At 36.5% G+C, this 24,405-nt stretch overlaps 1 protein-coding gene across 1 annotated transcript; it reads right to left on the bottom strand.

The window, feature by feature from the left end:
* Positions 1–1,791: 1,791 nt before the first annotated feature.
* LOC105034394 (uncharacterized protein At2g24330) lies at positions 1,792–18,535 on the bottom strand. The gene is made up of 6 exons (XM_010909536.4): positions 18,085–18,535; positions 17,708–17,966; positions 8,492–8,636; positions 3,127–3,236; positions 2,323–2,734; positions 1,792–2,228 (listed from the first exon to the last, which is right to left on the bottom strand). Exons 2-6 carry the CDS (start codon positions 17,960–17,962, stop codon positions 1,975–1,977), a joined length of 1,176 nt encoding a protein of 391 aa, XP_010907838.4. The 5' UTR covers positions 17,963–17,966; positions 18,085–18,535; the 3' UTR covers positions 1,792–1,974.
* Positions 18,536–24,405: the final 5,870 nt, after the last annotated feature.

Raw genomic sequence — 24,405 nt, 5'->3', positions numbered from 1 at the left:
CGTGTGGATCACCTGTAGAGGTCGGACGTGTGTGCGGCTCCAAAAGTAACAAAAAAAATCAACCGTGGAGTTCTCGACCCGTATGAAGGTAAGAGATCTGATCTCTTCTCTTATCTAGATGTGATCTAGGTTTTAGAGCTAAAACTGTTTTAGATCTAGGGTATTGATTTGATCAATACCAAAGCTTTTATTTTTTGATTTATAAATTCAATATGACATGTTATAGGTCCTAATTGTAGGGTTTAGTAATCTGATTACATATATTTGTATATTAAATTATTTAATTTACATATTCCGCTGCATTATATTTCAAAATTATTTTGAAATTCATGCATGAAACCCTGCACCTTTTCCAACACTATGGCAGGCATAAAGGCTAAGACTTGCAAGCTAATGGGTATTCAGATAGCTTATACTATATATCATATCCGGTTAGGCCCGAATAACAAGGTCTTTGAGATGAGATGGCAGCCAGTAGGATCATCTTGGAGATTGCTATTACTTAGGCTGTTGAGATTCTTCATCTATCATCCATAGATTCGATCTTGATGATTTGGGACACCTGAGACTCCATCTGCTTATGTAGCGACTCAATATATTTTCTCAAGGTCAATTTCACTAGTAATGTAATCGACAATAGTGGTGGAGCTAGATTTGTAATCCAAGATCTAAACTCGAGGCTTGTAGTGGTAGGTGAAAGCCACCTATTTGATATCATCGTCTCGAGAGCTGAGTTGTGGATGGCTTGGGCAGCATTACATATACAAGGCTGACCCTGAGGGCCAACCATCTGGTTATCAAGTGAGACTCTACCATTGTGATAGATTGGATGCGGAAGCAGACATAGGCACCTACTACCCATCTACTCTTGCAAAATATTTGACGACTGCTGGGAGATTATGCCTTAATTGTTGTCAAGCTCGTCTGCTATGATACCAATAGTATCTTGGACTGAATGGCCTCATTTATTGCTGAGCACTCAAGAAGAGATTTATGGATTGATTTTACTGGTATACCGGTGCCATTTCATCATATCTTTTTTTTTGACTTTTTTTATTATATCCATGCTAGACTTATATGATAACTCCATCTTAACTAAAACAATAATAATAATAATAACAACTTATCCATCTAGAAATGCAAAAGAACATGACTAAATTGATTAATAAGAAAGTTACGAAGAGACTTCTTTGCTCTGGGAAGAAAAGAAAAAGCATTCCAGCCTACAAATGAGATTTCTCAAACCAGAATTGAAAAGAGAGCAGGAAATGAGGCGAATAATGCAAAAAAAGGGAGCCCGTAACTCTGTTCCAACTTTCCATACACAATCCTTTTCTTCTGTAAAGCATCTTTTTTCATATTGGATATCACCTTTACCAGACAGATTCATGCATTCAAAGTGATGCAGATTGACTAAGATCAACGATCTCACACAGTTCTCCCAATGATCTCTTCTTCTTTCACTAGCTCTCTTTTGATCGTCCAAACAGGTCTAAAAGGACAATAAAGCAATCGCGAGCTAGATCCTCCCCACTTGGTTCAATAAAAATGAAAATAACGAAACATACGCTTAGTCTAACACAACGAATCTCCCATAATCTGAGGGCAATTCGTTAGCGCTGGCACTCTAAAGACTTGCTTGCAGCACATAAAACAATTCATATTAATGAGTGGTAAGTGGTTTGAAATTCCCCCTGCAGAGCACTGAGGGGTCTGAGAGAAGTTAGATCCTATCTTCGCAAATCATCTCTCCTACGTTCTGCCAACAGCTACTATGAACGACACGCGGAATTCATGTGGAATCATGGATTATGAGACACAAATTTACACTACATATAACAAGCCAACCTACTCTCCCTTCACAATATACAATTAAATGGTAAGCAGTCCTATCACACTTCCTTTCCAGAACACAGGGCATATCACAATATAGAGAAAAGGTAAAAAGAAACACTGTCAACGTATGCAAAATCCTCAACTAGCCTGAACAGCATTTACTTTATCACCACCCCCTAACACAGAAGGCTCCCGAGCATTTGTCATGTTGTTCGTGACTTCCCTCCCCGTCAAAGCATTGCAAGCATGATTTCCATCAACTGGAGTAGGTGGACTGGTCCTGCCAGAACCGCAACCTGAGGCAAGTTCTCCAGATTGCTGCGATGTGTTCAAAGCATCACAGTGTGGGCAGTAATATGTTATGTGTGGAAAATCCTCTTTCCTGGCTAGTCCTGCATATTCAACCACAGAATCAATTACTTTGCATCCTGTGGAACAAACAACTGTTGCACGAATTTATTAAGGAAACATGATATTTATTCACACCATTATGCATGTGGCAGTTGCCACAAATAAGCGCATAAGACTGTGATGGATCCTCGCCCACAAGCAGTGCAGCAATGCGTGCAATCCATCCACCATTGCTAGGGCTTGAACCTTTAAAATGTTCAACAACCTTCGGAGACTGAACTGGCACATCTTGGCTGTCACCCCTGAACCCCATGGAAGTTTCATCGACCACATAAGTAGTTGCACTCCCAGCATGATCGCTTCTTGAATGAGATTGTTTCCTATTCCGGAGCCCATCAGATTGCACCAGCTCAACATCCTTGCTTTTGGCCAGTGAATTGGTCTTAGGTTCATCTCCGACATATACTTTCAAACCAGAATCCGCCCCCAATTTAGATGCTAGAACACTTGCTGCTGCAGCCTTTGCAGTAGGATCAAGGTCATATTTCTGGATAAAGAGGCACCAAATAAGTGGAGTTAAATATAAGCAAACCAGCACCATACTAGCAGAAGACGGAAACAATTGGATCCAAGCTCTCAGACTTTCATTTTTAGCTAGTCCGAGCTTCCGAGACTATATCACATCATAGGTTAACATTATCATTAAACAAAATGACTTACTTAGATAGCATACCAATGAGCTATGATGGTTATTTTTCAGGATTATGCACAAGATATAATGTTAGATAGAAATCAAATGCAGGAATGGAATTTGGATGTAGTATCCTAAACATAATAACAACATGTATATGGCATATAATATTCAAGCCAAGATATTGCCTTAAAAATGATGAACAGAGGAAGGAAGAAAAGAGTACATGATCAACTTGAGCTAATCACCTGAATGAGTTCTTGTGTTGTGTAATAATTTGTTCTTTCTTTAAGCTCATCAATCTTTGCTTTCCTCTCAGCACGTAGCCTTTCAAGTGTTTTCTGGTCTTTGCGATCAACTACCAGCAGGATATTATGATCATAATCAGTTTGAGTGCCCAATAACATCAGTATCCCAATTAATCATACAACATAAACAACTATCAACATTTTGCAACACACAGCAACTATCAACATTTGTAATGAATCGGCAACTTCCTTAAAAAGCATCTCATAAACTCGTAAGAAAAAGAACTGAAAATGCCAATAAAATCCATCCATTCTCAGGAAATATGTCAGCAGAAGAAGTTGCTGAATGGTTAAATTACACATGAAAGTTATAAAGAACTCCACAAATTTTAAACAATATTTGGTCATTAGAAATCTAACAGGATATCAACTACAACAACATATGCAACAACATTCTGATAAGAGAGATTACAATTCTGACAACAGAAATCCCATAAGATACCTGAAGTAAAGAAACTCTTAAGGCACAAGTGGAAGAAAAGTAAAAGGTAAAAAGAAACTCTCTTTCACATATTTGTCATTGTTAAGTCCATTAAAGAAAATTCTGCACAAAACAGACCAAACATCTAGCCAGATGCAGAACCAACCAAGAAAAACTCATTTAACATCTTGCAAAAAATGTGACTTGGTGGACTAGTTACATGCTGTTACCCAGCCTTGCCACCAAGATACAATAGGTAGATTATATCATCAGTGGAAGTTACAGAAATAGATGGTAAAGAAACAGAACCTTTTGGGATGGAATAATCACATGCAATGAAGAATTACCAATAGACCAAGCAAAGCAAGGGACCCACATTCAAGAATCAGGAAAATGAAGTGCTAAGAGGTACAGAAGCAACCCAAGAAAACTTGAACGGAGACATGAAGATGGATCAAAACTTTTTGAATTCAACAAGGACTTTATAAATATTAATCAACATGAGCCACCACAATAAAGCAAGAAGGATTGTCTATTGTCGATATATATTTCTGTTGGCTTCCAAAGATGTAATGAAAAAATCTAGGATTCACCATCTCAATACAATCCCCATACCGGTACCATCCTATTATGACATCTATATACCCAATATGGGGGCCAATTTGACATGTCGAGTATTGATGCGCCCCCAATACCACATATCAGTTCAATACCGATATGGTACAGTATGGTCAGTATGCACCGGTGTTGACAAGTATAGCAAACTCTGAAATAATTCTACTAGAGGCAAGCATTTCATCCTACAATAAATAAACATCACAATCACAACCAAGGTTTGCCAAACCATACTAAAATGGATGGTACGAGGCATATACCGCATCGTATCAGTTCAATACCGGTATGTGGTACAAGGGGCGTATTGACACTCGGTACACTGAACTAGTCCCATACTAACAAAATAACAAGTTGACACCGGTACGGGGCCGATACTGAGATGGCAAACCTTGATCACAACCATCTAGCCCAAATAAGACACCAATGAGATTGGCTAGCATTCTTGCAAAGAAAAAGAATTAAGAGGAAAAAAAAGCTAGGTGAAATCTTTGTCAAAACAAAAGTAAAAAAAATCAAAGACAAAAAAATGAATCATGATCAACCAAGCTTTATCAGGAGCTTGCTTAAGAATAAAAAAATTGGACAACAGAAACGTCAAGAATAAGAACCAATCCTGTACATAGGGATTCCACGCAAAAGATAACTTATCAACCACAAAGAATGCCCAACCAAATCGAAAGATTCAGGTGATGTTGTAAAACTGAAGGATTTATCAAACCATTTAGATTCCTGCCAACTATAAATATCACAATCACAACCAAGGTTCTCGGAGCCGAAACCAGGATCTGTGTCGGCCGATCGGGGTACAAATCGGTATGGATCTGTACCAGACCAGATCGACGCAAACTGATACGATAGAGAAGGGGAGAGGGAGAAAAAAGGGAAGAGAGGGGGGGTGGGAGAAGGAGAGGAAGAGGGAGAGGGAAAGAGGGGAGGAAGAGGGAGAGGAACAGAAGGCCTCCGATGGCTTCCAAGCATGGTAAGGCCGGAAGGAGGGAAGAAGAGAGACGAAGAACTCATAGGATCACCGGAGGCCCTTAAAGGCCTCCGAACAGACGGCAAAACCACCGCAAGCTCTCCGATGGCTGGCGAGCCAGCTCCGAGGGAGCGGAGGACGGCTGGGCTGGAGGAGGCCGGATTCGAAATAGGGGTTCACCTTATTTTTTTTTAAAAAAAAAATCGATTGAAGTCAGCAAATAATTTGCCAACTTCAATCAAATTTTTTTTTAAAAAAGGTGAAGTCGGCAATTTCGTTGCCGACTTCGCCCGTTAAAAATAAAAAAAAAACACAAAACAAGGGTGAGCCCCTATTCCGCACAAAAAGAGGGTGGAGGCCGTCCTCGATGCTCGCACACCTGCTGTCGAAAAAGTTGCATCGACGTCAAAGTCGCTTCGATGATCCAGTAACCCCGATCTCCCAGTCTCCCCCTCTCTCCTTCTCTCCCTCCGCCATTACCAAGCTTGGCAGAGCTTTGGATGATCTCCGACGGCCTCCAGCGCCCTCTCTTGCTCTCCCTCTCCTCCCCCCTCTCTCTCTTCCTCTATTTCTTCTCCCTTCCTTCGAGACTCCACCGTGCCGTTTTGTATGCCGGAACCAAATCAGTTTCTCACTGCTACGGTTCGGCACAGCTTGAACCATTTGATTCGAGATGCTTCAGAAAACCATGATCACAACCATCTAATCCTTTTCCAACGAGTTTGACTTTAAAAATCCTCATCAACCAAGCATTCTAGGACATCAACTACAATAAATATAACATAGAAATGCCTCTAACGTAGCAAAATCTCATGAACTTTACATGAAGATCTTTGTTCACTCAAATATAAGCTTAGGACATCTCCATAGTCGTTGGAAAATTCTGTTTCATATGCATTTTGTTTCTTATAAAGTTTTGTCAAATTGTGGATTTCCATCTCCACCAATTAATCCTAAATGATAAGAATGAGATCATGGTTATGATTACCCCATGAGAATGGGGAGTCTGTAAGTTAGGTATTCCCAAGATGTTTTAGAGTCAATTAATCTGCCATTATCATATATCAGGGATGTAATTTTTTCGTGACATTGTTAGATTTCTTTCGAAAATATGACCATGATGCAGACTATTACATCACTGAGGACCCAAATATTTCTAGAACCTCACCTATTTCACACAACCAACATTGACATAGGTTATGCTGTTTATGGGAATTGTGGACATGTTGACATCTCCACAATATTTTAAAGACAAGTTCAAATGATATATGGACGCAAGCTCCATGCCTTTGTTTAAACTGAATGGAAAATTAATTAACATGAGAACAAATGCCAGGAGAATGCTCCAGCACAACGGACGAGCTGTGACAGGCAACTTTGTTAATACATAAATCCTCCTGTATTTTGCAAGATTTTATTTGAAATAATTTTTGCCAACAGGAGTTGAAACTAGAAAGTACATTGACAGAAGGAAGAAATTTATTTAAAATGATAAAAAGGAATTAGGCAGATCATTAAAAATTTATAGCAGGCATGATTCAGCAGAAGACGGCATTGATTGTTAATATGGTTTGTCAAAATAGTTTAAATTAGTGGTCAAACATCCAAATATACTATTCTTTAAGTTGAATGATATTCCTGATAAAGCATGAAGGATGAAGGACCTGAACAAAATGAGGTCAGAATTTACGATGTAATATGTTAAAGTACAAATGGAATCATTCTCAGAGAAATGCATATTATTCAAATTTTGAATGTGTAATGCTCTTTAGTATTAGAGATATGTAGAAGAATTTTCTGCTTGAGCATCCTATAAAGGCTTAAACATGTCAAAATACATAACTTTTTTTCTGAACAACCAAAGTATTTCCATTAAAGCCCCCTTATGTGTCAAAATCATTTACAAATTCGAATTTCCAAGCCTCTAAACACCTAGGCATTTTTGGTGGATTGGTTAGCATCATAACATTTGGTACCAAAGCTAGCCCTATGTCTGGGGTTTGAGCCACAGAATGGGCAACCTATAGAAAAGGCTGCTCGACGAAAAAAGGGCTAGAGCAAGAACTGCCGGTCCTAGTGACTAGAGCATAGCTGCCATAGGGAAAGGGCTACCTTATTGTCCTCAAGTGAAAGCTGTCACATAGAGAGGGTGACCTAGACTAGAGTAGGAGCTGCCACAGAGAGGGCCACCAGTGACATTAGCTACAGAGCATGATGGTCTGCTACGTACTAGGTAAAGACCTAAGTCCAGTGCACCTCTAATGCTAAGCATTTTTTGGTGTTTGATTCGGAATCATGGATCACCAAACTATGCTAAACTGGCCAATTCAGGATGTACCAAATCATAAAGGTTGGTTATAGGCATGATTCAGCCAGTCGAATAAACATTGGTTAAGAAAGCTCGAAGAATTCTGACTTTCCCAAAGCCCTCGAAGGTTGAAGCCCTCTCGCGTCCCCTCTCTCCCCATGCCACCTCCTCAACCGACCTTTGTCCTTTGACAGCACCATTTGACAACATCTCATCCATGTCCAACGACAATCACAACCTGACCGAGTCCTCTCTCTCTCTCTCTCTCAGTCTCCATCATAGGATCCAGAGTTGTCGGACAGCTTGAAGCTCTCAAAGCCCTTGCTTCCCCTCTCCCCCTCTCTCATCTCCTCCTCGAAGCCCTCATCAGCCTCTCTATTTCCATGTGAGGCCTCAGCCTCTCCCACTCTCTCCCTCCGCCTCCCCCCCCCCCCTCCACTCCTTCCTCTCCCTCCCCTCCCTCTCCCTCCCCTAATTCCAGTACATTGTGATTCAATAAGGTACATATAGGTACCATACCAGTCGCTGACTGGTATGACTCTTGATATTGGTTCGGTGGTCATTGGTTAGGATGATAACATTTGGCAACCTACAAAGGCATAATTCATCAAATATGTATACATGTTTTTGAATGACAAAAATATTGCCATTAAAGCCCCTTTTGTGTCAAAATCGTCACAAATTCAAATTTCCAAGCCACGTGTCATCATGTAAATATTCATATTTATACTGCATAGTGTTAAAGAAAAAAGTTTTGACCAAACAGACATCTTGGAAACACAATCTTCTCACTGGCATAAAGGTACTCTCCATGGTAAATCAGTTCAACCGAATAATACACAAGACCAAATATATATATATATATATATATATATAAATAATAAATAGTAAAAACAATCTATTGGTAGATGAAAAATAGAAGATCACTAGTAAATGTGAAGGTTAAATAACAATTCAGCTTGAGTTTAGAGTTTGAGATATTTACGCATCCTTGTGAAGCTTACAAGTGTTGAATAGATAACAGAAGATAAACCAGGTAAAACAAACATAGGCAAAACTCGAACTGCCCTCATCTGCCAGTTCAGATCTAGTGATCTTGTGGTCATAATAGCATATACAACTGCTATGACCTGAAAAAAAAAAAAGAAAAGAAAAAAGTTAAGAGATATAAGAAGCACGGTTCAAGTTGAAAATGCAATCTATAACTAAATAGGAAAGCATGTATTTTTCACAGAGACAAGATGAATACTGACGCCACTCCTAAACAAAAGAATATATGAAAAATAACCAGCCTATTTTGACAAAGTGGCAACAGCACAAATTGTTTGGTAACAAGTGCTTGCAACCATGCATCTATAAGAAACTTCAAAAAGAAAAGAAACAACAATTGACAAAAAAGGAAAAAAAGGAAATCCAGAATATAGTGTGGTCTTCACCTAGCTAGGGGCCAACTAATTTCCAGTATTCTGATATTAATATCTGAAAATCTGCATAGACTAACATCTTTATTCCCTGCCACCGTGCATAAAGGATGAAAACAAGTCTAGAATACGTCTCAGCAAGACAGAACTAAGTCAAGCACTTTTTTAAGAACTTTATCTAGACTAGATGTAAACATTGCTAACATCAAATCGAAGCAACCCCTAAATTATCAAATATGCCAGCTTGAGTGCTCCTAAAATTACAACAAATTTCATTATTTTTGTATAAAACATTAACGAGATCTTTCAACTATGACTGTTCTTGCATTATAACATGGAGAAACATACAAACTAGCTTCAGTAAGTGCAGAATTCCTATATACACCCTCATCTGGGAGTACGTATATCAATGACATTATGTACATGTCTGCTATTTGATTATTCTCTGAAATGGCAGTGCTTGACATGATATCATCTAATGGCACAGGCATCCATCTTGATTTCATCAACTAAACCATAAGACATGCACATTTCATTGTTCACCTAGATTATAAATAAATTTGCAACAAGGGAATCAATGTTTTAAATCCCGTGAGGCAGGCATGTCCCCATTTCTCCATGGAACAGGATGCCCCATTGTCCTGCCCCTTCTCAATAGCATCCCGATCATGTATCCCAATAGATATCCTCCGTCTCTCTCCCCTTCTTTTTTTCTCTTTTTCTTTCTTTTTCATCTTTTTCTTTTTTCTTCTTTCTTTCCTTCCTCCCTGTGTTTCTTTTTCTTCTACCTTCCTTTCTCTCTTTTCCTTTTTCTTTCTTTTTCTTATCCCTTTATTTCTTTTTTCCTTGTTCTTCTTCTTTTCTTCCCTTCCTTGTTCTTCTTCTTTCTCTTCCCTTGCTTCCTTTCTTTTTCTTCTCCCTTTCTTTCTTTTCTTAATCTTCTTTTTTCCTTTTAGTTTTTCCTTTTCTTCATCTTTCCTTCTTTTTTTATTTCCTCTTTCTTTTTCTCTCCCTACATGGATGGATTTCGGAGTTCCCACTTCATCCCTATCCCGTTTTCTCACAGGAACAGGATAGGATAGCTAGGACGCCCCTTGTCCTGCCGGGATGCCCCCTATCGCACTAGGACTTAAAACCATGAAAAGAATCACACCATTTTGCAACAAAAGTGACTAGAAACTCTTGCACATCCCTAAGCATACGTATATATATATATACATATACGTATACGTATATGTCCTATGCTAGGCCGATGATGCTGCCAATGCAAGGCCAAGATCAAGTACCATCCCTAAGCACAGGAAGTCCACTGATCAACCAAAGAAGTCCTTTGAATTTTGTTAACTTCTTGTGCACCTTAAATGAGTACCTAACACTTGAAATAAATTATGCTCGATATGCTCAAAGACAAATACAGCAACTTTATTTAAGCCCATTTGTATCAAGTAAATTGTTACATTAAGAGTCCAGTTTGGATGTCAGAAGATGTTATTGGTCTAACAAGATCTTTCAACAAGGCCTCTCTTTTGAGAAAACCATCGGAACCAAGTGGCAGAAATAGATAGGAGGCAGACAGCTAGTCCTATTTTTCAGGATAAGAAAACACTTCTCAGATGTGACCTATGTTATCCTAAAAATTTAGATATTAGTTGCTCCTTCAGCTCGCCAATATCTCCTTGATCCCTCATAAAGATTCCATTTTCACCATGACTTCCAATAATAATGCCCACCTAAGGATCTTATCAGCCAGTAAGACCTTCTGATATCCAAACAAAACTTACATGTATCAAGAATCAAACAATTTTACACCTATATTTTCACCATACATGGGAAAACAGCAAAAGCATTATAAATTTCATAGCCATGCAGGTTATGCATCCAATAAAAAGTCCCTCTGCTATAATGAGGAATTAAAACACTTCATATGAGTCAAAAGGTTATCAAGCACCTCAAATTATAACACTACCTGCTAGCGTTAAAGTAGAAGAAAATATTTGTTATAAAGGCACAATGGCTGGATCCAGATTTTGAGATGTTGGATGTCAAACTCAGTAAGAGAAAGATCAGAAATAAAGCCCCTCTAAAAATTATATATTTATTATTAAGGTCCACAAGGAAATGATCATTGCAAGATTAAAAGTGCAAAGTTCACTGAAAAATATGACACATAATTTTTGAAAAATAATGTCAGACAAAAATCCTCTTCAAGTAAGCTATATGCCCTGTCTTTCTATGACAAATGATAGCCATGTACTTGTGGAGATTTGATTTATTTAACCACATTTGCCTAATAAGGCCCTAGGGTTAAATGCAAAAGCATCCCATAGATGGAAAATAAGTATTAGCTGAAGATTGCAAAAGAATATGGATCACCTGCTTTGACCTCCACCACCTACTTTGACATGCACAGGATCTTGAAAGCATTTTGAATATAAAAGATATTTAAAGCATTGTTACAATTAATCCACTATATTATAGATGTTAGTCCTCAAAAGGTGAAAGGATGTTCAAGCCATCTATTGCCTAATACTTTAGAGTGTCTAGTATTGTGACTATACAAGCATATGTACAACAAATCCACCAAATTTATAATTTTTCAGTAAGAAATAGTTGCACATGTTGCAAAACAAGGAAATTCAACAAATTTGGTCAAACTCTAAGTGTCTTCGCTTGTTATTCATGGTCATAACTGAGCAGCAAAACTTTAAATTTAATAAATATGCATTATGTTTCTGATCAACATTCTCAGCGAGAAACGCATTACATTCAGAAATTTTATCACTAATCAACTTATCTCATTTTGAAGTAGACCAACAAAATTTACTAACGAACCATTAGAAGAGGACAGTGTTAAAAGGTATATTCTACCAATATAGCATTGTTTATATGAATACCAAGATTTTAATATGCCACATTAATGGCAATTCAAAAACATCTGTTTAGCACTTATTCTTTGTGAAAAGCTCATCAGCACTGAAAGTCCTCAGTTAACAACTTAGTTGACTGGTTCTCAAGTTAATTGCTTCAGTTTAAGCATCAAGAACTATTTTGCTATGATAATATCCATTTGATGGAAGAAGAAAACTTGTTTGACATTTTTAGAAGTCACTAATCCATAAGATAATTGCATCTTTTGGAATTTCAAATTTGAATAGCCAAAGATGTTTCATATGCCTACCCTCATCTCCACTCCCCTGCCCAACTAATAAAGCAACAGTAAACAGTTAATTAGTAGTTTAGGATCAGATAAATCTTTTACCATAATTAAATTTTGAATTTTTTTCCTCCTGTCAGGAATAATCTCTTAATTTTGGAAGCCATGACTTCAGATGCCAAAGTCCATTTCAGCTATATGCCACATGCTTTGGGAGACAAATCGATTCATTGTGTTTCAGACACCAAACAGACTTGGTTTGACCAAGTTAACCTAGTATGAAGGGGGTCATGGCAGGATTAGAAATATAATATCATAGTTTTATTTTATTTACCCACAAGTTTAGTTTAGGCTTTGGACAAATTTGATTAAATCCATGGTTTACAATACCTGAGCATACTGGTCCTTACTAGGCATACTAATGCATACCCATAGGGAACCAATACTCTGTGCACCTAGGGCTGTCAAATGAACAAGCTCTTCATGAACAACTCATGTTTGGTTCAAAACAAGGCTTGATACTAGCTTCTCAACAGGTATACAAGATGAACACGAGCAAGAAATTTGAGCTTGAAAAATAAGAAATATGAAAACAGACTGGCCATAGCTTGTTCATCCTTGGCTCAATATAGCATCAAATACTAGATAGAACTTTTCATTATATATAAATATTTCATTGCATGTGAAATTAAAAATTAGCAACTGTCGTTTGAAGAATGTATTTTAATGGTTGTAAATATATGCAGTACATTGTAGTCATTTGATCAAAATCTAAAGGTTAGGATTAATAAGTGAGCTCTTAAGATGCCATATACATTCTAGCACTTGGATCATAATTGATGGGAGAGCTTTTAAGATACCCTAGTCCACTCCTTCTATCTACCTACAACACTCCACAGTGGTGTACTACCCTTCTTTCTTCTCTCTGATGAAAGATCTATTTCTTCCCTCCAACCCTCCATGGCTGTTACCTTACACATTCCTCCCTCTTCTCTCTCACATACAAACTCCACCAACACAACTCCGACTCCTCTACAAAATCATCTATTCACCATGAAAGCCCACATCTCTTGACACTGGCATTCCAGCTTTACTTATATTCTTTTCATATTTATGATCCTAGCCTTGAAGAAGGTGATTTTCACAACAAAATATTGATCTGATCATACCTAGCCTTGACATCCATTTCAATGGCTGCTTAGATTCTCTTCACAATCTCTGCTACCTCAATAGGGAAACAATGCCATTTTAAGTTGAAGAGAGCTGATGTCAAGCTGGATTAATGTGAGACAGTGAAGCCCAAGCTCCATCCTCCCAATATGAATTGAGCTTGAGCTAAGCTCAAGCTAATGTTCTAAAATTTCAAGCCAAGCTCAAGCTAGCCTTAGCTTGCTTATGTTTGGCTTGTTTGCAACCCTAGGAATGTTTCCCAATACCAACTGTTGATACCAAGAACCATAATATACCAAAACTACCATTTGGGTATTGGCATGTGTACCAAAACTGGTACCATAAACCTTGACTAAATCAATAGTTAAAACAAAGTTTCAAGAAGTGGGAAGTTATAAGGCCTATATACATGTAGTAAAAACAATGACAAGGAAGTTTTTGGATACATCAAGGAATGAGCCTTGTTTTCTTCTTTCTCTTCACTGCCAACTTTTCTATAATTCTTGCTATTTCCTTGGTAAGACTCAAAACCTATCTCTCACATATTTGTTGTGTAGATCTTATTTTTCATTCCAAATTTAGGTGAAAATTATAGATTCGAAATAGATTGAGATCATCATGAAGAATTTCAAATTTGATCGCCTCAATCTTTTCTATGCTGAAACCACCTCCCCTTGATGAAGTCAAGGGTTAGGATCATGAGATACAATTTTTGTCATAATGATTCAAGCCTCATCCAGTTACTTTTGTATCCATGAAGTATATTGAAACATGAAAACTATCATATGGTCCAAATTTGTTTATGTTTTAGGTGTGTATTTGTTTAATATTTTACTAGAGTCATGGTCCTTGGTCCTTGCATTGCAAAGGCTTGAGTACATTGGGACTTGAGTTACCTGGCCATCAATTTACTTGGACAGTCAGTCACATTTTTTGTGTATTTTTTACATGTTTAAGTTAGGGTAGGCTATATATATATATATATATCGAGTGTCTGAACTAGCTGAGAGGATAGACTTTAATCATGGAATGAATCTGTATTTTTGAGCAAGAAAGTTGTTGCTTCCTCTTATCCCTCTCTCTCGCCTCGCCCTCACTCTCTCCTCTCATGCTCAAGTGCCTTGTCTTCTTTCCCATACTTTCTTCTCTCTCTATTTCCTTGATTATCTTATTGTGCCAGACCAATATATGCATAGCATGCCATCCCCCTAACTTGTCCTGCATTCCTTATTCCACTGTTCTACTCTTCCTTTGGTTGTCTTTTCACATGTCATGAAATAGTGAGTCAAATTTGACAAAGGATAACAAAGCTAAAGGGTCCTATTCTTTTCTTCCTTTCTTCCCCTGCTGATCTTTTTATCGTTCCTCTTTCCCCTCATCATCATGGTATCAAATGAAGGGTTATGTTTTAGGATTGATCTTTCATCAACTAAAGCTTTGTTGCAAGAATCTGCTATAGCCCAAGGAGTTGCACAATACATCTATCTAGTTTCATCCCATCTGATCCTCAATCATCAGCAAGCTTCTGCACATATTCTTCCAGTGCAAATACAGATCCATCAACATAAATAACCACAAATCAAAAGTATTGCATACAAATATCAATCAGATAAGAGTCCTATCATCAAAGATCAGTCCATGGAACGTCCAAGAAGCAATTAACCCTTGATATCAAGAAGCTGCAACTGAAGATGCACCATGCCTAGAGAACCTTGATAAGAAAAGTGAAGGCTTTAAAGGCTTTGAAGATGCAGCCTTGAAGGACTCTCTAATTCATGAAAGATGGATCACCATCTACAAGGATTGAAATTGTACCAAAGAACTTCGAAGATCAGTTCTCTCACCGATTTTGCATATTTATCAATGGTGATATCAATTGGTTAATCAAAAGCTTCACGGTCATTGATCATAGGGGGATTAAAGAATCAATTGATGGAGCAATTGCAAGAAAATCACAAGTTGGCCTGCATCATCAAATATTGGAGATCCAACAATGGAGCATGATGATAGACAACATCAAAATGATCTCGAGGACAAGATCCATGCAGCACAAGAGTATGAGGAAGTTAAGGGCTAGGATCATGGGACACAATTTTTATTATAATGATTCAAGCCTCATCCAATTACTTGTGGTATCAACACAATATATTGAAACATGAAAACTATCATATGGTCCAAATTTGTTAATGTATTAGGTGCTTTTTTTTTAATATTTTATTAGAATCATGATCCTTCTTGGTTTGCTTAGCCTACCTCAAGTTACTTGTCTGTCAAGTTACTTGGGCCCTAAGTCACCTTTTCAATGTATTTGGTTATGAGTTTCTCAAGTTAGGGTATGTTATATATATTGATTGTAGCTAAGAGAATATATTTGAATCATGTATTGTATTTGTATTGTTGAACAAGAAAGTTGCTTCTCTCTCTCTCTCCTCCTCTCCTTACCCTCTCTCTCTATGTCATCTATCTCTAATTTCTTCTTCTATACACTTTTCTCCCAATTTTCTTGATTTCACTCACCCCTTAAGCCCATCTACACATAGCAGGCCATCCTCCTAAATTATCCTGCATCACCATGCCTCACCCCACCCCCCACCCCCCGGCCCCTCTAACGAAGGCAAAAGAGTAAAATTATGAAGAATACAAAGATTGCAAAGAATGGTTGACGTAGTTAATGCAATAATCTCATCATCATTCAAGCAAAGAAGCTCCTGCATGGCAGAAAATATAACATAATCCTCCGCATTCATGTCCAACGCACCAGTTGTAAGTTCATTGGCTAGAATATTAGGATTACCCAGTTATTGTAGCACAGATTTTTTCAAACTTAGTGCAGCAATGAAAATGAAAAATGATGGTGTGAAAACATCAAGTAATTTTGTGTTTTTAAGATTTAGAACTGGTTGGCCTTCACGCATGATTAATAGAGAAAAATATCTCAGACCATGCCCAGAGTCCAAATTAAACTTTAGATGGAGAAAAGGTTGGAACTGGCCTCTATATAGTTTAATTACATCAGTTTCGTAAATCTTAGGTCGTATCAATACAAATGACATCAAGTTTGAACTAGCACTGAAAGTTAAAAGAAAGTGCACCACAATTCCAAAACTGGTCATAAACATGCTCCAATAGTCAGTGAAAATGCTAACTGTGAAGATATAGAATCGTAAAGGTGAATTCCTAATCAATAATGAAAACAATTAAACTCATCAATGACCATGATAAGATTTCTATAACATATTGAAGCTTTATTCATTTATGGCAATGTAAGAGGAAATATCATTTTTCGCGGATTCACAAAGAAATTGAATATCAATAAAAGCAAATAAAACTGTCACTGATAAAATAACCATGAACAAACCTTAATGAGATATCAACGTTTTATTAACCCTGTTTAATGTGGTTCCAAAGACATCTTCATATAGCTCAATGGAACACTGTTGGTTCTTCAAAAGATGTGTGGTTTACAATGATCAGATCATCACTTACATATCCATGCACAGATTTAGTGTCAAATACTCCAATAAATATGAAATCATCAAGGGTGATGCCTCTACTTTTAAAATCAAATATTGGTTCATCACTAGTTTGACGATCTCTAGGACAAATTTTGTGAAATAATTCCATGAAACCGAAAAGTAAAGGATATAGTGTCACCAATAAGGGAATGGGCTTGTTCAAGGACACAAAAGAAGCCCAAAAGACATGAAAGTGGGTGGCACTTTGCTTATTGTCTCAGCAGATTGACCATGTAAGTAGAGAATACAGATTTAAGGAAGAAGTCAAATGGCTAATATCAAGTTTTCTTACAATGATTAGGAGTCGCATTTGGGACCAAACTATGGAATACAAGTAGATGGGTATAATAAGTTGGAGAGAATAGGTGTAAGCATCTGAAGAGATCATTTGTTAGTTGTATGCTGAATGTGAACTATATCTTATAGAACTTCAGCTTCAAACCTCTAGTTCCATTCCTAGGAAATCATCTGGAACAAAATAGCCCTAACTGCGATTCTTTCTTGACACTGTATTCAAGATTCCACCGTTACAAGCTTTTTCCCAAAGTAGATTTGGTCAGCAAAAGCCACAATCCCCACAAGACACTCATCTGAAATCAAGCTCTAGAAGTACAGCCAGTGCGTTCTGTTAGCTGATTTTCCAAATAAGGAACCAAAAATCTATAAGAGCTATCATGATTCTCATAAGCAAGCTATTTTCTTTTATTTTTCGTGTCTTTTTTTTATGCCTTAGTCACAGCAAGAGCAAGTATGAGCGCAAAATTTAAGATAAAACAATAAATTTTCCTACTTGAGCACCAACAAACTACCTGACCAATACTACAAACCAAACACAGAGTCTTGAAGCAATTCACCGCATTACTAACTAAACTTCCAACTCCGAAAATCTCAAACAACTCCAACAACGAAAGCACTGCCTAAAGATAGCATCAAGAACGCACCTCCACGATCACTGAGAGAACAATAAGATTCCTGACCATCCTCCTGGACGACTGAGCCCGCCGCTTCATCCTCGCATGAACCGCGGCCTCTTCTTTGGACAAGGACTGCAGCCTCTTCTCATAGTCCTCACTCCTCACTCCAAAGATCCCCCGCCAAATCCGGGAGAAGATCCCCCTTCGCTGCTTCTTCGCCGCCGCCGACGCCAACGACTTCGCCGGATCCTCCCCCGCGGCCGCGCCGGCATCATCCGCCATTCCTCTGAATCAATCCAAAAGCAACACAAAAATCGAAGCCAATTTGCGTCAAAACGACTCCAGATCAAGATAGAGATCGGATCTGGAATTGTTGAACGAGAGATGTGGATCTGGGAACAAACCGGGGAGTTTTGCAGGGACCGGATCTCGAAGGACTAGGGCTGGGACGAGAGGAGGCTCCTCTCCACTCTCTGTGGATTGAATTCCTTGGCTTTCTTCGATCTGGGTATTTGCTTTGGAGGAAGCGTACAAGTCGTCGCTCGATGGTTCTGTCGGGAGGATAAAATGTAGTATGTATTAACAAACGAATAGAGCGGCCGAGGATAAAATTAAATGGGTTCTAGGTTTTCTGGAGCGGAGGGTTTGAAGCGCTTCCATGAAATGCCGCGTCCCCCTTTTATCTTTAAATCTTTCAAGCAGAGCTGTGAGGCCCAAAGCTCTACCAACACAGTTGCCATGCGTCACCCATCTTAAACCACGCCAGTACGCTGCAATCGAGGATGTGTTTGGTATCCCAGTTGTGCTCCATAGGAATTCCTTTCTTTCTACTCCAAAAATGATGCCTTTCGGGCAAAGCATAAAAAGGGAAAGTTCCGTAACTCAGGAACAGACAGGGCAAGGTATACTTGTATCTCAGACGTTTCCCATCAATGTTGGCACGTTTCACATCCCGTTTCCCATCAACTGGAGCAAGGTTAACATGGACGTGCGTGGGCGGTTGGAGTGAGGAAATGATGGTTGAGGTGGGCCACGCGGTATGAGCGAGAGCTAAATAATGAAAGACGTACAGGCGTGGCAATAAATAAAGAGGATGAGATATACCAAGAAAAAATTAAAGTGGCAATAAATAAAGAGGGTGAGGTATACCAAGAAAAATTAAGAAGATGAGGTGCGCTCCGCTTGTTTGGTCTGCTTTTGAACGTATCGCGGGGCAGGTGGGCGCTTCCAGAAGCTTCTCAAGATCAATTTTTTTTAAAAATAAAATATATAATCTTAAATTTTGTTTTGATTTTGATACGGCTTAATTAATAAAATAATCCTGCAATCTGGGCTGCAATTACTTGAGTCCTCAATTTTTTAAAATTTTAATTAAATTTTTAATTTAAAGATTGAATCCATTATAATCATGACCATCAATATTCCATTCTTAATCAAATGAAACTTTACATATGGCTTTATATGGTATTAATATATCTAAGATATGACAGAAAGAGTTAATTAGAAGGGAATATGCTACATCATTGTATTGTTGGGAAGAAATTTTTTATAAAAAAGAAAAGAGAGGAAAAACTCTAATTTGAGAGAGAACAAAGCTTCTACAAGAAAAAAAAATTAAGGCATTGAGAAAGAGAAGAATTACCTTATTTTCAAAAATGAAAGCACCTAATATAGTCAACTTTTTTTTTTTAGCAAAAGTACACTATTAAAGACTTCAAGGATAAAGATCAATCTTGGAGGAGATTTCTCTAATGCAAAAATTATGGGATGGGTTTGCTGCCTTTCTTTTCTTTTTTCATTAGTTGATAGAATCCTATGCTCTTTCTTTATTTGATACATAACATATTTGATCTCCTTGTTTTTTTTTGATTCTAGCAATCTAGTGCATGTAGATACTTTACTTGGCATGACTCTCTAGTTAGTGATCGTGAGAGACAGGTTTTTATAGGACAACTACGAATGGTTAGAAGAATAAAGATGAAAAATGTAGCCCGAAGAAGAAGGAAAATATATTTCAAACTATGTTGTTTTCTTTATGAGATTTGCATTAGTTTTTTTGTGTCTTCTATGTTTATCTTCTTATATATTTACTTAGCTAGAACAAAAAACTGTTATGGGATGTGATGGTAATAAGCACCAATGGTTATCTATGACTTATGCCTTTTTTGGTGTGGTTTAAGCTAGTATAAGTGACATTGCAATATTTATGATGGAGAGAGTTATTTTCTTTATTTCAGTTTGGATAATACTGATTGTACTTGTAACAATAATTCTGTAATGACCAGAAGAATCTATAATGAATTGCTATTATTTATGTTTTAGAATAGTGCCTTTTTTGCTCAATCTCTTTTTTACTATATACTACTAAGTATATGGTATATAATGTGATAACAAGCTGCTAATAGACCCTATGTAGCACAGGATCCCAATTGCAACAGTTTTTAAGTTTTGATGACCATCATAGACTGGACATATAACCTAATTATATAGGACAAGTCCATGTAGTGAAAGCTCTATAGAATCCATATAACAGTTGAACATATCACTGAATCTTGTACAAAATATTTTGTTGATATATTCATATATCAAGGAAGGCAAGGCAAGGCAAGGCAAGGCAAATCTCAATCATGTTTGGCAAGACAAGGCAAATCTCAATTACTTATACCAGAGGAAAGACCAATTATTGATATATGAATATGTCTAAATGGAACCTTTCCATTTGCAACATTGATATTAACTCCATAGCAGATAATGCTTCACTATATTGCTAGTATATAATGAAAACTCTTTGGAATTACAAAATAAATATTAAACATAACTAATCATAATTAATCAGTTATTCTAAAAATATGATATAAATAAAAACTTTTCTTTTTCATTAAATTTCTGTAAGAAGAGAATGGTATATAAAAAAGTTTGCCAGTTAAGTATCAATCTTTATAGTTTGACACTAACCTTTACACAAAAAAGGCAACAACATATAACATGTGCCTATAATTACATTGCTATTAATAAGGATTTCTTCTCATAAATTAAAAAATAAGCACCTTTCACACCCTCAACTTAATATATCCTCCTGCACTGCAATATTACTTACTTTAGCAGACTAGATTGCAGTGGGTTCAATTTGTACTAAAACATTCTCCACTGATTCTGTCTAGTTTTATTGTGTACTTGGGGTTGCTATGAGTTCAGCTATAGTTGATGTAGATTGACTTGGTACTGGTCATGATGCCATTATATCAGGTATGTTAGATGGTGCAGCTCTATTTATCAATGATGTTCGAAGTTGGTTAGAGCCCTAAAATAGAAATGGTAATAATTAAATTAGCAAATATGGAATATATAAGAAGATAAATGAAAGATAAAACAAAGGATTATAATGAGGATATGGATAAGCTCACATGAAGCATCCACTTGCCACTGATTATTGATGAAAGCCCTTGAAAATATGATCCTCCATAGGCAGTCTTCTTTGTAACCTTTATTTGAAAAAATATAATATATAAATAGAACTTACAAATGGCATTCAGTTAAGAAATTAAAAATTATATTTGATCATCTTCATTAATAAACTATTACATCTACATTTTGTCTTGGTGGTCCATTTGATTGACTAAATAGTGCTGAATCTATACTATTTTCATAAGTCCTTTTACCCTTCAATTCAAGAAAGAAACCATGTATCAATATAAACATTTTGCTTAAAAAAGACATGGTGTCATTGTACTTAAGAATATGAATTATTTTTACTGTTGCATTAGAATCTCTCGAGCCACTTGATAGGGGTGGCAATTCATGTTGGCAGCTCGTAAACGGGTCAATTTGTTTACAACACGATCCATATAATCTAAACATGAACATGACACAATTATTAAAGAAAAATTATCTATAGGTCCCTAGATAGATTCAAAATTACTTTTAAGTCCTTAGACTTTTCAAGTTGGATAAAAAGTTCCTGAAATGCTAAGAAGTTATTTCTAGATCCCTACCCTCCACACAGATTGGTTACATAGATCCATATAAAGGTTACACAAATTTATATTCAAGTTACACAGGTTTATATTCAGGTTACGTAGATTATCTAGTTTCAATATCTGGTTATGCACGTTCATGTTCAAGTTATACACGTATGTACCTTGGTTACACAGAAATAACTTTTTAGCATTTCAAAGACTTTTTATTCAACTTGAAAAGTTTAGGGACTTAAAAATAATTTTGGATCCATCTAGGAAGCTATAGATAATTTTTTCATTATTAAATGAGTTGGGATTCACAATTCGTACATGGACTACTTATTAAATGAGTCATCTGTATAACTCGATTATTAAACGGATCATATCGAATCGATATGAACATGACATGTTTATGACACTACTAACAAAATTGACATAAAAATCCTAAAAAAAAATTAAATAAATCTGATTTTCTTGGAGATTCAGCTAAACTATAAAAAAATATTAGTATGTATAAATTAAAGTAAGCAAAAAGAACCATATAAATATCCAACCACCAACCATAATTGGGGTGATGCAACAAACCTATTATAAATACATTTAAAAGCCTGTATCAATCATCAATCAAAATCTATTTCGATATAAGAATAACTAAATTATACTAACACAAACATATCCTTACGTAAATTTCATAAATCAGTAAAATTTAAACATCAAATAATAACCAATGGTTCATAAAATACACAATAATATAGTTTATCAATGCAACATAATAAAAGTTCATAAATTAAACCACAATTTTTCTTTTAAAACCATCAAGGCTCCCACTTCAAAATATACAATATCAAAAATCACAAACATAATAAAGATCACAATCCATTTTAAGTCTTCATGGAATTTGCACACTCAAGAACATCCTCCTCCACTTTATCATCATCCTCAATTCTCGTGTCCAATAGATCATTTGTCATCTCTTCAAGTGTCACCAATGCATTATCTACAAAAATCATAAAAGACAAGAATTTAAGAAACATGAAGTAATTCATCAAATGTGTTGCCTAGAAATACAACTCAAATAGGGGAGGGCGGTGTTGGAGTTTTACGGTTTGATGCATGCAAATTTTTCAAAACGAGTATGCAGCAAAATTTTAAAATTTTTCAGATTAAATCTAATTTAATCTAAGCATACATAAGATCAAATCTTAAAATCATAAATAAAATCATCATATATGAGATAAGATTCAGATACAGAAATCAAATAGAAAAAAATAAATAAAGAACATACCTTAACATAGATCAATCTTCATCGCGAACTGATGATCATGGATGTCTTTCAAAGGTCTCTTGTAGCTGCACAAGCGTCCAACCTCTACAGATATCCACACGAGACTCTGATTTGATCAGAAGTCTTTTGATCTTACTGAAGTGCTAGCTCTCTTACAGAGATCGTATCTTGATGGTTGAAAATCTTCTTTTCTCTCAAAACACTCTGAGAGAAGAAAAAGGATAAGAAGATTTTGATTTCTATGCTAGAGATCATAAGAAGAACTCTTTCTTCTCTTTTTTTTCTAAAATTCATACACCAAATCTCTACAATAGAGATGTAAAAATTTTGTCCAACTTTTGGACAAAGAGAAGAGGAGACATCCATATCCAAACATGGATAAGAGAGAGGAGAATAAATGTCCGAACAACCAACTCTTAGTTGTTTAAGAAAGAAAGGATCCAAGCAAAAACAGACCTCACACCATGAACTTTTCACCGTGGCCTCTCCCCTTGATTTTCTCCATGCACATCCTCTGATTTTGGGCATCAAAAATTGATGATAATCTCCTTTTCAACTGTCCCATATGGTGCTCTTTAAATAGGTGAAGAGGAGTTCTAGATTGGGTAGGAGATAAGAGTCCATAATGCTTAGGACTCTTGCAAATTTTATGCCGCCAACACCAAAGTCTTTTGCGCCCCATATATTACACGAAAAGAGAGAATAACGTGAGGTTCTTACACACTAAAATTAAAGGAAGAATGGCATCATACTTGGTTTGGGCATAGGACTTTTATGGCGCATGGGAGAAGGGAGTTTAATCAACTTAGGATTCTTCTTTTAGATAGCTGTTTTAAACCCAATAAAACTTCAATCAATCCTAATCATACTAGGACCAGATTAGACCTAAATAGATAGAAAATCAAATCTGATTTGGAGCTCAAACTATTTAGATTAGATGTCACTTAATTGAAGGAGGAGTCCTAGTCCTTTTGGACTCTTACTTGGTGCTTGAGTCAAATTCAATTTAACCCTAATCCAATTAGGATTTGGTGCATCCATGGAAATAAAAATTTTTAGTTTAAATAGGAACTCATGCATCATAGTCTAATTAAAAATTGAGTCAAACCTAAATCCTAATTCAAATAGAAATCATTCTCCCATGCAATTCAGGTTATCTTACAATCCAATCAGGTTTGATCAAATCAAATCCATATTAAGTCAAATTAAATCTAATTTAATTAGACTTGATGTAAGCCCCATAGCTCAATCAAATTGAGCCACTTAGCAATCTAATTACTAATTAATCCTCTTTTAACTCACTAACTCTTTAGCAAGTTACTTGATTACAACTTTTACATTGAATCAATCATCAATCAAATTGATAATCAAATCCTGTTATGATTCATAATCATAATTCAATCATCTGATCAGTCAAAAGTCACTTTTATATGTGACTCCATAGGTTCTATTCTGTTTGATAGTGAGATATATTGTGATCTCTA

The sequence above is a fragment of the Elaeis guineensis genome, chromosome 4 (assembly GCF_000442705.2).
Source record: "Elaeis guineensis isolate ETL-2024a chromosome 4, EG11, whole genome shotgun sequence".
Lineage (NCBI taxonomy): Eukaryota > Viridiplantae > Streptophyta > Magnoliopsida > Arecales > Arecaceae > Elaeis > Elaeis guineensis.
Note: the sequence above shows the minus strand (reverse complement) of the source record. Positions and strands in the feature narration are given on the sequence as shown.

Coding starts and splice junctions, on each gene's coding strand:
- LOC105034394 (XM_010909536.4), bottom strand. CDS start 17,962: ATGGCGGATGATGCCGGCGCGGCCGCGGGGGAGGATCCGGCGAAGTCG. Junction 8,637..17,707: donor TTCTCTCAGTGATCGTGGAG/GTGCGTTCTTGA, acceptor TTTTTTTTTCAG/GTCATAGCAGTTGTATATGC. Junction 2,735..3,126: donor CAACACAAGAACTCATTCAG/GTGATTAGCTCA, acceptor CTCTTTATCCAG/AAATATGACCTTGATCCTAC.